This window comes from Carassius carassius, chromosome 9 (assembly GCF_963082965.1).
Source record: "Carassius carassius chromosome 9, fCarCar2.1, whole genome shotgun sequence".
Lineage (NCBI taxonomy): Eukaryota > Metazoa > Chordata > Actinopteri > Cypriniformes > Cyprinidae > Carassius > Carassius carassius.
The window spans coordinates 13,224,336-13,238,966 of NC_081763.1; the positions used below are offsets into that span (position 1 = coordinate 13,224,336).

Sequence of the window (14,631 nt, forward strand, 5' to 3'; positions counted from 1 at the left end):
AAACAAGACGAGACCTGAGACGACAGTCACTTTAGCACTCTGAGCTCGGGAGCCAAACTCAGTGCTTTCCTTCTAATTTATTTTTTTTCTTTCTTTTCTTTTCTTTTTTTTTGTCAGATGTCAGAAAACCACAATAAATGCCACCATTGTCATCCATACACTATATCAATATGACACACACGTAAAATAAACAATGTAAAAATATAGAAATAAACTGTAAACCTAATGAACCAGAGAAAAGTCCACTGTATGTCTGACATGTAATACAGCTTCATCCAGTTCCAGGGAGTTGGATTATTGTATACATCTGTATTCATATATATATTTCATATGTATATTTATAAATATTCATTTATTTATATATTTATGTGCAGTATATGTCTGTTCAGTATGTTGTACCACATTTCATTGTACAATTTGTTGCTTACAGAGGCTGCTAGCTCAGTTTTGGTTCTCCGGATTGACCAGGTGTCCGATGCTCCATCCAAGCCCGACAGGCCAGCCAAAGATGCTGTCGCTATGACAACTGAAGAGTTCTTCCACTTCAACTTTTATCCTTGCCTTGGCAACGCCCAGCAGTGCATGACAGTGTAGTCTCCTTATCCCTCTTCTGCAGTCAGAGGGAGATTCTTAGTTGTTTTGGAGACATTTTCCCAGGATATAATGGTATGTGTTCCTGTAGGGGACTGCGTTGTGTGTGGGTATTAACAGATTTGGAGCCAGCTTTGTGGGTAAGTAGCATTCAAAGTGCTACCAATTATACCTGAAAGCAATTATAGAAGCAAATTAGAATTGATTTCTAAACTTTAAAGTTTAGTGCAGCCCTCATGTTCAGCGGTTTATTATAGACGCACAATAGTCAGCTAACTCTTGTATGAAATCACCACGGGAACACTTAATGTTACATTTACATTTACATTTATTCGTCTATCATTTGATCTTCCTTCATTTTTCTCTTTCCTTCTTTCACTTTCTTCAGTTCAACCTTCCTTCCTTCTTTCCCTCTTTCTATTTAAAATCTATTCTATTTTCCTTCCATTTTGCAATTTCTTTCACTCATGTTATGTTGTTACCTAAGTGTGAGAGCAGTATAGAGGAGGGCTCCAAAACATCCTGCGACCATGAGAAGAGTGAAGGGAACCACTAGGGGTTTGCTGAAGATGTTTCTTGCGGATCAGACAGAAAGAGAGAGAGAGAGAGAGAAAGAGAAAGAGAGACAATGTGAGTGGTAAAAAGAGAAGGAAGCAAGAGTGAAAGAAATTGCAAAACGGAAGGAAAATAGAATAGATTTTATATAGAAAGAGGGAGAGAAGGAAGGAAGGTTGAACTGAAGAAAGTGAAAGAAGGAAAGAGAAAAATGAAGGAAGATCAAATGATAGACGAATTAACTGAAGGGAAAAAAACTAATTTAAGTGAACAAAGAAAAGATAAAGAATGAATGCAAAAGAAAGTGAATGAACAAACAAAAGAGCGAGGAAGAATAAATGTTAAAAAGCCAACAAGTAAAATGACTGAAATAATGAACTAATGAATGAGAAACAATGAATTAAAGGAAACTGAACAGACAAACAAAAATGTAAAAAAGAGAATGATCAAAGGAAAGAATGAAGGAAAATGAGTAACACAGTTGAACGACTGAAAGAATACGAACAAAATGGAACCAATAAAAAATAATGAAAGATTAGCCTGCAAGTTGAGCAATTACACCATTATGCGTGTGTGTGTGTGTGCAGGCTGTAGTGTAGTTAAGCTGCAGGAGATTAGGAAGCTCAGTCCAGACCAGCACCTGAGGGAGAAGAGAGCAGAGAGCTGTGAGCCCCAGTACTCAGTTCACCAGCAGGGCAGACGGGACATGCTGAACTGAGCAAAGCCTGGAGCACTGACAGAGCTGTTTTATTTTCATGTGTCTGGCTGAGAATTAGACTGAGGCAAATTTGATATGACCAGTCTGGCCAAACATTTCTAAATGGTTTAGGAAGCAACAGAGAGAGATCAGAGCATCAAAGTGTGGATCAAACGTTCAGTTACACAGATCAGACACAGACCTGTTAGGGCAGTCACAGGTGACTCTTCTTCTACCTTCTTTAGCAATTACAGGATACAAACACTGAGTCAGACTGTAATAATGATAGTCAGATATAAGTGATGCAAAATCAAATCTTCTACTAAGATGAATGGTGATAATGACTTTCCATCATCATACATTTAACTGTTTTATTTTTATTTATTGCTGTTTTACCAAGAGATGGAAACCAGCTTATATATGATGCTCCAAATTTCCAGATGACCTGCTGGTGATACTGTCGGGTAATTTTGCCCTTGTTATTAGAGTAAGGACCCTACACACAATGACAGTGGTACACAGGCTATTGTCAAGGTATTCAATATATATTTCAAAACAATATATATAACAATATATTTCAGGTTAGAGGGAGATAAAAACATAGATAAACTGATCTATCCAGCATGATATTTCTGTCTTCATAACTCTCTAATTTACGTGGAAACCCACAGGGACATTCACTATACTGAATTTAACTTCAGGCAAAGAGTTTTTTTTTTTTTCCTTACCTTTGTGGGTTCACAAAAAGCACCCCCCCCCCCCTGCACCGAACTCTCACAGTGAGTCGACACTTTGATGTTCCCTATTGTGCTTTTATGTTACTCTATTTAGCATCCTGAGTTTGTTTTTCAGTCTTCTGTGATTCTCTCCTCTTCCTCTCCCCTGTACTCATTCTTCCCTTTCTCATCTGTTTGTTCCCGGGCCATCTCGTGTTCTTTTTCTCATGCTGTGCATCACCCCCCCCCCCATATCCTCATTCATTCTTCTCTTCACTCTGTCTTGTTCACCTGCTCATCACTGCAGATGTCATTACTCCCACTGCTGTCGTTTACATTCCATCCTTCCTCTCTGTCTTTGCTCTTCCGTCATTTCTCCTCTGACGACTTAAGTTCACCTGGCCTGTTTTCACTCGGCCTTGATTTGGCTGGTAACATAAAAGGTCTGCCCATGTTTTATCTAAATCCACTTGAATTTTATATTACTGATTTTCCTTCACAATAATTATCAATAAACAGTGTCTTCATTGAAGGTCAGCTTGAATGCTGTTCATCTAATGTGGTAATTTTACATCTAGAGAAGTTATTAGCCAGGTAAATCTCAGAATGTAATGCAAGCTTTCCCAGTGTAGTATGACTAAATTATGTAAAATTATTATAATTATATTTTTCTTTTTTCTCAACGATAAACCGGCTGACTGTTAGGGAATGTTCAAACAAGGATGAAGCAATTGTGCATTCAGCAGAACAGTTATCACAGCACAAAGTCAGGAACCCTGACCAAACAAAACATCTTTTCTGCTCTTCCCTAACAGTCAGAACAATAGAGAGATTGGGCTCAATGCAGACTCAACATCTCTTTTTCTGAGCTATATTTTTAATTAAAGTGCTTTCTGTCCTGTTTACATTCTTTCTCATTTATATTAGGGAGGGAAGGCTTTTATCTTTTTGTGAAATCTGGTAATTTTGCTCTTAGACTTTTGCATTCTGCATTTAAAGCACTGGCTTTTTTGTGTCATCCTTTTTCTGTTTTTGTGCGTAATATACAAAGGTGACAAAAAGTGTCAGTGAGGCATGCTGTTTTAATTTAGTGTGCTAGCTATTTGTTTTTGGAAAAACAAGCTACACTCTTAAAAATAAAGGTTCAAAAGGGGATTTGTAGCAATGCCATAGATCAACAGTTTTTGGTTTATCAAAGAACCTTCAAGTGATTTGTTCTTTTTTCTTTAATAATTTAAAGAACCCTTTTCCACTCTAAAGAACCAGTGCAATGGAAACGTTCCTTGGATATTAAAGAACCACTGATGCCATGGAACCACAGGTGCTTAAAAAAAATAACCATTATTTTTTAAGAGTGTACAGTACACCAAATCAGCAACCTCTTCCACCTCTGCATAACAGCCTGTGGTGACCACCATATTTTCTTGATCAAATGTGTTAATTAGAAGACCATAACACTGGCCACTGAAAAGCACAGCCAATCAGGTACTGATATAGCTGACACTCCCACCCTGAGCACCTGGGCCTGACCATTTGGTTTTGCATGATTATGTTTTTGCAGATCACATTTGCCAGGTTGCTTAAGAGGTTCTTCCAGACATCAACTGCAGCACATAAAATACTGTACATTCACCTTTTAGAGAACCACCTTTCATGTTCAGGTCATGAGGGGGGTGTTCCATATCAGCTCAATTATAAGTTTCTGAAGAGTCTTTAGTTAAGGACTTCTTCATCCTTTAAAAAAACCTCCCAAATCAGCATTGCGCATTCATCTTCACATCCATCAAATAACTGTTCCTTTGTATAGCAATCCCCCCCCCCCCCCAACCAATCCTCCTTGCCCCAGTCCATTGCTCCACAAAGCTCTAGCCTGAGGGCAGGTAGGGCAACTCATTGTGGTAATTATAGTCTGGACAGACCTTCTGCACCAGACGGTAGTCTGTGCTGTAGAAGGAAATGTAGATACAAATGACCTTAAAGGGTTTGGAGCAGATCCAGGACACGTGGCTTTGTGTCTGCTCCTGGAAGCAGGTCTTGGAGGGGTCATAGTTGCAGAGTGAGGTGCGTTTGCTACGGTCCACCTTCTCGTAGTCAACGCGGCAGTTGAAGATCTTTGAGTCTTTAGGATAGACCACGCTCTGGCGCTCCAAGTCAAACTCCACTGCCTTCACTGGAGGTACCAGGCTCACTGAGATGTTCCCCTGACCGGTGGAATTGTGACGGAAGTAGACACTGAAGGTGCCATTCCCGTGATCCACTATCTTACCAGTGATAAGGAGGTTGAGGCGCACCGTTTTGATGTTGGAGTAGAAGTCACCCCAGCCAAACATTTTCTTAAATTTGCCAGTTTTGACGATTGGTGGGTGCCGCTTGACACGCGAGTTCCCTGATGCATCCGTGTCAGATTTCAGGAGATCGCTGCCTAGCATTTCCCAAAATTCCTGTTTGGAAAAGGGCTCCGGCGATCGATAGGGCAGCTCCATTGTGGAAGTGTTGGCGGCACGGCTGCGGCTATGCATCACCCAGCGATTCAGGGGTGAAATCGAGCCCTGAGTTCCCAGAACCCCCAGAGTTTTGGAGGAGTCTGCTGAGGAGGAGGACTTAGACGTAGACGTGGAGAATGAAGAAGATAACGAGTGGGTATCTTCCTGTCCTAGAGCCAACTGGAGGATAGAAAACAGGAGCAAGAGTGAGCCGGTGAGTGAAAGTATAATAGAGAAGATGAAAAATGTGACATTTAAAGAGAGAGGAGGTTACACAGACATGAATTTGAATAGGATCTAGATTTGCATTTCCTAAAGGAAATACTGGTGTTTGCATGGCAGCAAAATAAGAGTGTTTCAATTTACATATAGGCTTAGGTTTTAGACTTCGTTTCTGCACAACTTTGATGTTGTCATGATGTTCAGCATCTGCCTTTTTTTCTGTTGACTGGTTCAAGCTGAATTGATTGAATACGAAATTAGACGAAATTACTGACAACATGGGCACTATTTTCTCTAATACATTAGAAGCTGTTGCCCCCATCAAATTGAAAAAGGTTAGAGAAAAACGTACTGTGCCATGGTATATCAGTAATACTCACTCTCTCAATACTCACACTCGTAGTCTTGAACGCAAATGGAGAAAAACTAACTTGGAAGTTTTTAAAATTGCATGTGTAACGTGGCGGTACAAAAGCAAAGGAGGTCGTAAGGGTGTTTTCCCACACCCTTAACACAAAATATGCATATGTATGACAATGTATGGTCGACTACGCCACCCCAGACCACTGGGGAAATAACAGCCCTAAGGGCACACAGGTTCGTCTTGAATGAGTGGGTGAGGAGACATGAATAATATAGAAAAGTTTATTATGTTTGTCAATATTGACCAATAAAAAGCTAAAAACTTCCAAGTGAAAACTCTACATTGGCCATATAATAAACAGGAAGGCACACCAGCAATCTGCATCTACACACACACACAATAAATCAATTCCCATTAAAGAAAACCAAATGGCCAACAGGAGCGGTAGCTGGGGGTCCGGGTCGGCTGCCAAATTGTAGAACGAACCCCCCCCCACAATAGTCCACTACAAATACCCAAATGCACACGTGAAAGTTAGATGGCAGCAGGCACACAGCACTATAACGTGAACACACCACACAAATGGCAGCCTCGCCTTCACCCCCCAGAGACCCAGCTCCTATAACAGAAAAAAAAAGAAGAAAACACAAACTGATAACTACAATCTGACAGAAACTCAAAGAAATAAATAAAACAAAAATAACAAACGTTTATAAAGTACAATACCCCCAAATAAGTAAAACAAAAAAAACAATGTCACAAAATAAATCAAATAATTCAAGAAATTAAACCACTTAGCACAAACAAAATAGCACAATGTAACAAAAACAGGTTAACAGTTTGAAATAAACCAAGTTCACTCCGGTTTACAGTGCTCAGAGATGAGGCACGGACTGAACGTAAACCAAGGAAAACCAAATACTCAAACAACCACACGGTAGACACGAGATGCTGATTCCAAGTTAGACCAAGGGAATTCCATATGCGGCGGCCCGGGGAGACGTTCAGCCTGCCCTCGAAACCATGCACTACACCCCGATAGCAACGTGAATCAACCGCTGGGTTGCTATCGTGATAAAGGTCGAGGCAAAACAGCGACGCAGTCGCGATCACGGTTCAGTGTTGATGCTCACTTCCCACTAATTAGCCCAAAAAGACTCAGTTATGCAGGAGAGCCCTGCAGAGCATAAGGAAACTATATTAAAACAGGAAAAGAAAACATTACAAATACGCAAACTATAATCCTACATACCACGGGATGATCCTGCACGCAAACCGCTTCGTAGTTGCACACCATATTCAATATAGCGGCTCAGTCAGACCATATGAGTGACGTGCTATCAATGCCACTGAGGACAAAACCAATCATAAATAGCCGAGTCGCAGTCAATTACTTGTTATAAACAAAACTATACATACCGGTGAAGAGTGGGCAGCCAGCACAAAGCAGCGGGAAGGAAAAAAAAAAAAAAGAGCAGCTTACAATCCAAGCCTGACAACAAGAAAAATTCTCATCAACCACCTGCACAGAACGAGACGCACGAGTTCACCCCAAACAACTCACATACCTGTGGCGACCACGGATGACGTCACGAGGGAAATACAAGGACGCATGCCAAGTGGCCATAACATGTCCTTTATATATCTCAAACCAAATAAGGAGGAGGGGTTACTAAACTAAGCACAGGTGGATGACATTCCCTACAGTGGATTCAACCACCCTGCTACAGTCTACCCCCCAGTTACACATCGTCGCCCCGACGATGAACTCGCTTACTTTCCCCAATTAGTCCCAAGGTCTAAAGAAAGCAAGTATTGTATTAGACATCAGGCCCGGGGGTACAGCCACCATTGCCGTTTCAACCACAGCCCTGGGCAAGCGATGAATATTAGAATGCTGGCCAGCTGTGGCCCGCTTCGGTCTCCCTGGGACCACCTCAACAGCAAAAAGCTGTTCCATGGCTGAGGAACCTGGAGATAACACCGGGCAAACCTCAACAGGAGCCTGCTCCATAGCTGAGGTACCAGGTGATAACACTGGACCAACCCCCATGCCACAGGGTTGGTGTTGCTCACCTGGGACTCCAAGCTCGGGTACTGAAGGGGCAGAGTCGACCGAATCCAACACGAGTTGGGGGCCTTCGGGTCTTACTAGCCAGAAATCTGCCTCCTCCATCTCCTCCGCCGGCTCCTGTTCGAGCTCCCCTACTGGCCCACCAAGTACAACCGGGGTAGGATTCCTTTGAATCCTAGCCTTTAGTAACGACCGATGAACTCTTTTCACCTTACCCTCCTCATGTATAGGTGCAATGCTATACACTGCACCCCCAGATCTAGGAGCCTCTACCACCTTATACACCACTGGACTCCACAGATCCTGGATTTTATGGCGCCCTCTAATGCCATAATCGCGGAGGTAAACCAACTGGCCCTCTTCCAGGGGCGTATCTCGAACATGTCGATCAAAATGCGTTTTACGCCGGTCAGCAGTCAGTCTCAGCCGTTCTCGTGCTCCCTCAAACGCCACTTTCAACCTTGTCTGATGTTCCACTACCCATTCGTGCACGTCGCCAGCCACCGGCTCTGGAACTCTACCGAGCAAAAAATCAATGGGAAGTCGTGGCTCCTGGCCAAACATTAAAAAGTAGGGGGACTCACCAGTGGCTTGGTGCGGGGTGGTGTTATAGGAGAAGAGCACCTGAGGGAGACTGGACGCCCAGTCCCTCTTACGTGAAACCGGTAAGGTGCGCAATAGGTTGTGCAATGTTCTATTGAACCGCTCGCACTGCCCATTACCAGAAGGGTGGTAAGGGGTAGTACGAGATTTCTCAACGCCGTACAATTTACAAAGTTGCTGGATCAAGAATGACTCAAAGCTACGGCCCTGGTCAGAATGAATTCTCCCAGGCACCCCCAACCTGTAGAACCACTCAGTAACCAGTACCTGAGCTACTGTCTCCGCCCGTTGATCCCGGGTAGGAACCGCAATAGTATACTTTGTAAAGACATCCGTCATTACTAGAACATTCTCCAATCCCGAACAGGATACTTCAAGCTGGGTGAAATCGATGGCCACAATTTCATTTGGTCGGGAAGCCAGCAAATGACCCATAAAACTACGGGCACCCGGCTGCAGATCTTTGGCAGCCTGGCACCTCTCGCACTCTTGACACCATTTCGCCACCATGGCCGACATGCCTGGCCAATAACAGCGCTGGCGCACCAGTTCTGTAGTGCGTTCGATACCCTGGTGCCCGTGCTGCTGGTGTAACCCTGTTAAGACCTCCACCTGCAAGGCAGAAGGCAGCACTAATTGAAAGAGCTCCTCGCCACCATCAGAGCGGAAAATGCGACGATATAATACTCCCTCTAACTCCATCAAACGATCCCACTGACGAAGTAAAGTCAAAGCATCCCTAGGGAGCTGCCGACGCTCATCAGGCCCAGGGAACTTACCCCTCCTAAAAAAAAATAAGACCTCCCTAATCACTGGGTCTCCCTCTTGTAGTGAGCTCAAGTCGGTGGGGGAATGCCCAGGCAAGGCCACCACAGAGGCTTGGCTGACGAAAGGGACAGACCTTGGTTTCTCAGCATGCCGTATGGAGGCAGGAACCGCCGCTCCTGGCAGCATGCTGTCCAACACCCCTCTACTTGGGGGCTGGCATCTTGATAGGCCGTCAGCATTTTTATTGACCCTGCCTGGTCGATACTTGACCTCGAAATCAAAGCATGTCAGTTGTGCCGCCCACCGTTGCTCGGTGGCACCAAGCTTCGCCGTCATAAGATGGCTGAGAGGGTTATTGTCGGTGAACACTACACATTTATTGCCCAATAAATACTCTCTGAATTTTTCGGTCATGGCCCATTTGAGCGCTAAAAATTCAAGTTTCATTGAACTATAATTCAGCATATTACGCTCGGGGGGCCTAAGACCGCGACTTGCGTACGCAACAGGTCTCACCTTCCCATCTTGTTCCTGTGAAAGGACTGCCCCCAACCCACTCAGACTGGCGTCTACGTCTAAAATAAACGGTCGGGAGAAATCTGCGTAGGCAAGCACCGGGGCCTTAACAAACATTGCCTTGAGCTCATCAAAGCTATTTTGACACTGAGCTGTCCAAGCGTCAGCAAAACTCTGCTCCGCTTGCTTCTTGGGCCTAGCACTTCCACACTCCGCCACCACCCTATGCAGAGGGGCCGCCAACTTGGCAAACCCCTCCACAAAGCGACGGTAATAACTAGCGAATCCCAAGAAGGAGCGGAGCTCGGAAACACTGTTTGGCCTCGGCCACCGAGCCACCGCCTCAACCTTTCTTGGGTCAGTTGAAACGCCGTCCGCTGATATTACGTGACCAAGATAGACTACCTCTGGACGAAAGAATGAACACTTCTCTAACCTTGCTTTAAGGCCCTCACGCTTCAGCCTACTCAGGACGACCTCCAGGCGCTCCAGGTGCTGTGCCACAGAAGATGAAAATATTACGATGTCATCTAGGTACAATAATAGTGACTGGCACTGTTGGTCACCGAACAACCGTTGCATGAGGCGTTGGAATGTACCGGGGGCATTGCACAGCCCAAACGGCATCCGGTTCCACTCAAACAGCCCGAATGGTGTACAAAACGCAGTCTTAGATTTATCCCTTTCACTAACAGGAACCTGATTGTACCCGCTGGCTAAATCCATAGTGGAAAACCAGCGGGCACCTGTTAGAGCATCCAAGGACTCCTCGATTCTCGGAAGGGGGAAAGCATCCTTCCTAGTCTTGGAGTTCAGTTGGCGGTAGTCCACACACATGCGCAGACTACCGTCCTTCTTTTTAACCAAGACTATCGGGGAAGCATACGGACTGCAACTTTCCCTTATAACCCGTGACTCCAACAGTGTATCAATGTGGGCCTTCACTACCTCATACTCTGAGGGTGGTATCCGGCGATAACGCTGCCGAACAGGGATGTCATCCAGCAAAGGGATGTCGTGTGACAGTAAACTGGTACACCCCAAATCTCCCTCATGAGCAGAGAACACACCCTGATACTCCAGTAATAAGGCCCTAACCTGGTCCTGATCTTGCAATGACAAAACAGATAGGTCAATAGACCTAATCTGTTCTTCCATAGTGGAAGCAACCTGAGCACTATGGGAGCCAACAGCAGCAATGACAGAGCTAACCTCAGTAACCCCCTTGGGCAAACTCACCACATAAACCCTTGTGAGAGAGCCCAAGAGGGTTCGAGGATATAACACTACGTCCGTAGTCCCCACGTTTACAACTGGTACGGAGACAGTTCCGCGACTCACCCGCACCAACGATGTTGATGCTAACAATCCAGCTGGTAGGCCCGACTCTGCAGGCTCAAATAACACAGTCTCCTTCGTGAATTTCTCAGAACAAGTTGCCAGTACTAGTTTTAACGTACCACCTGGAATACGCCATGCTCGACGGCCTTGCATTCTGACCTGACCTACCCGATCGACATCCAAACGGGCACCCACCTCATGACAGTGTTGAAATGCCTGTGTTACAAAATTTGGGGCCTGCAGTAAGGATGGTAATTCAAATAGAGCAGGACCATGTTGCCCAAAAAGCTCCTGGTAACAACGACTGAGAATATTCATTCCCACAATACCTGGTACTTTAGAACACAAGCCGCCAGGGGGATCCCTGACCACAAGCACCCCACAATTTGACACTAACCTGCCACAGAGTTCTACATCCAATTCTACGTACCCAATATAAGGGATGTCCAAACCGTTGGCCGCCCGCAACTGCAACCATTGGCACGAACGAAGGCGATCTTGACCCTATGGCTCGAAATGTTGTACGAAGCAACTCTCAGTAATGGTGGACACCATAGAGCCAGTGTCTAACAGACAAGGCACCTGAACCCCCCCAATAAGAACAACCAAATGCGGGCATGACGACATCAAATGAGGCACCGGACTATTATTCTGACAAACGTCTAAGCCATTCTTTTCCCCAACCGAGCTGAGGCTCTGCAGCCCGGTGGGAATTAGTTTTCCGACGGCCGCTGAAGATGAGGCTGCCCACTCCCCCCTGCACGAGGAGCCGTAAAGGGAGACTTAGAACGAGAAGGGATACGTTCCCCATCACACTCCCTAGCAAAATGACCCGGCTGCTGACATCTTCTACAGATTACCGGATTAGTATTAGAAAATTTATTCCGTGGATACGAGGAATAACCCACCGGGTGCGGAGATTGACTCCGAGCAGCAGGGGCAGGACCCTGTAATAATGCCAAACCCTTAGTGAGCTGATCCAGCTGTACCTGTTGGGATTTTAACATTTCCCTCAACTCACTTAATTCAGAGTTTGGCATCAAACTGGTAGTAGTCGACGATGATCCCCCCTGTACCCCATATTGAATCAAAGGGACTAGTGGAACGGACTGACTTCGCCCACGTGCACCACCCGGCATCCCCTCCCGCTCCCATCTTATTGCTTCTCTACGAACCTCCAGCAAACTAGAAGTAGGTTGGCGGCGTACTAGCTGTTTAAGTTCACGACGCAGAGAACTATCCACTACATGTTCCACAAATTGGTCGCGTAACAGATTCTCAGAATTTGACATTACGTATGGGGACTGTTGCTTAACGCCCTCAAGGAGGCTCATTAGAGCGAGGGAAAACTCCAACAAAGTCTCCCCTTCCCGCTGCTTTCGTGAGAAAAAGGCCTCCTGTAATGCCACATATGATTGAGAGCAACCAAATACCTCTCGCAATGCGGAGAGAATTTTGTCTGGGTCCCCTTTTTCAACCGCGGAACGGTGCCGGATCTCCTCCCGTGCCTCCCCCTCCAAATGGTCAAACAAAAAAAATGCCCTATCAGTCACAGAGAGGTGACGCAACTGCATGCACGCTTGTACTTCCTCAATCCACTCCTCAATGCTGATGCCCGTATGGCCATTAAACTTTGGGCACCTTCGATCTCGAGGCACAAAAACAAATCTTTCCGGCTGGGTGGCACCCGTACCCAAGGGTACGGGTGCCCCCACAGGCATTACTGGAGCACTAAATGCTGCACTGGGACCCGGAAATTCAACAGTACGTTCTTGATGGAGCTTTTCATTATCAGTTTTTAGCTGCGCCACCAACTCTCTTAACTGTTGCAACTCTTCCTCCATAATAATGCACTCACCAATCGTAGAGGGAAGCCAACTGACAGGGGAGGTCCAGTTCACACCAACTACGCCGCTGTTTTGCCTCAAAAACAAACAAACAAAAAAAACACAAGATACAAACCCACAAGTATGCAAAAGTATATATATTTCTTTCTTTTTTTTTTTTTTTTAAATATACATAGTCACGTCCTCACCCAACACACCCAAAAAAAAAAAAGTAATCCTGCCGACTACGCCAATTTGTAACGTGGCGGTACAAAAGCAAAGGAGGTCGTAAGGGTGTTTTCCCACACCCTTAACACAAAATATGCATATGTATGACAATGTATGGTCGACTACGCCACCCCAGACCAACGGGGTGGCGTAGTCGACCATACATTGTCATACATATACATATTTTGTGTTAAGGGTGTGGGAAAACACCCTTACGACCTCCTTTGCTTTTGTACCGCCACATTACAAATACGCAAACTATAATCCTACATACCACGGGATGATCCTGCACGCAAACCGCTTCGTAGTTGCACACCATATTCAATATAGCGGCTCAGTCAGACCATATGAGTGACGTGCTATCAATGCCACTGAGGACAAAACCAATCATAAATAGCCGAGTCGCAGTCAATTACTTGTTATAAACAAAACTATACATACCGGTGAAGAGTGGGCAGCCAGCACAAAGCAGCGGGAAGGAAAAAAAAAAAAAGAGCAGCTTACAATCCAAGCCTGACAACAAGAAAAATTCTCATCAACCACCTGCACAGAACGAGACGCACGAGTTCACCCCAAACAACTCACATACCTGTGGCGACCACGGATGACGTCACGAGGGAAATACAAGGACGCATGCCAAGTGGCCATAACATGTCCTTTATATATCTCAAACCAAATAAGGAGGAGGGGTTACTAAACTAAGCACAGGTGGATGACATTCCCTACAGTGGATTCAACCACCCTGCTACACATGGAAAAACAGTATGTCCAGCTATAGACAGGCTCTAAAAACTGCTGGGACAGAGCATATCCACAAACTCATTGAAAATAACCAAAACAATCCAAGGTTTTTATTTAGCACAGTGGCTAAATTAACAAATTACCAGACGCCACCTGATTCAAATATTCCACCAACGTTAAATAGTAATGACTTTATGAATTTCTTCACTGATAAAATAGATAACATTAGAAATACAATAGCGAATGTAGATTCTACAGCGTCTAACACTTCAGTTTCATCCATCGCACCCAAAGATAAACTGCAGTGCTTTACAAATATAGGACAGGAAGAGCTAAATAAACTTATCACTGTATCTAAACCAACAACATGTTTATTAGATCCTGTACCCACTAAATTACTAAAAGAGCTGTTACCTGTAGCCGAAGAACCGCTTCTCAATATCATTAACTCGTCGTTATCTTTAGGTCAAGTCCCAAAACCATTCAAGCTGGCGGTTATCAAGCCTCTTATTAAGAAACCAAAACTAGATCCTAGTGTACTGGCAAATTATAGGCCTATTTCAAATCTTCCATTTATTTCTAAAATTTTAGAAAAAGTTGTGTCTGCTCAATTGAGCACCTTCCTGCATAAAAATGATCTGTATGAAGAATTTCAGTCAGGTTTCAGGCCCCACCATAGCACAGAAACTGCACTTGTTAAAATTACAAATGACCTGCTTCTTGCGTCAGATCAAGGCTGCATCTCATTTCTAGTCTTACTTGATCTTAGTGCTGCGTTCAACACCATAGATCATGACATACTCATAGATCGATTACAAAACTATACAGGTATTCAAGGGCAGGCTCTAAGATGGTTTAGATCCTACCTGTCCGATCGCTACCATTTTGTTTACTTAAATGGGGTGT

The 14,631-nt window shown here is 44.6% G+C and overlaps 1 protein-coding gene across 1 annotated transcript in view; it reads right to left on the reverse strand.

Annotated features, from left to right (window-relative positions):
• Positions 1 to 543: 543 nt before the first annotated feature.
• The window catches only part of LOC132148565 (neurexophilin-1-like), a 38,321-nt gene continuing 24,233 nt past the window's right edge, over positions 544 to 14,631 (reverse strand). Inside the window, exons 2-3 of the mRNA XM_059557256.1 lie at positions 4,193 to 5,222; positions 544 to 763 (exon numbers count right to left, since the gene is read on the reverse strand). Coding sequence (XP_059413239.1) covers positions 4,425 to 5,222 — 798 coding nt within the window. The 3' untranslated portion in view covers positions 544 to 763; positions 4,193 to 4,424. The remainder of the gene's footprint in view (positions 764 to 4,192; positions 5,223 to 14,631) is intronic.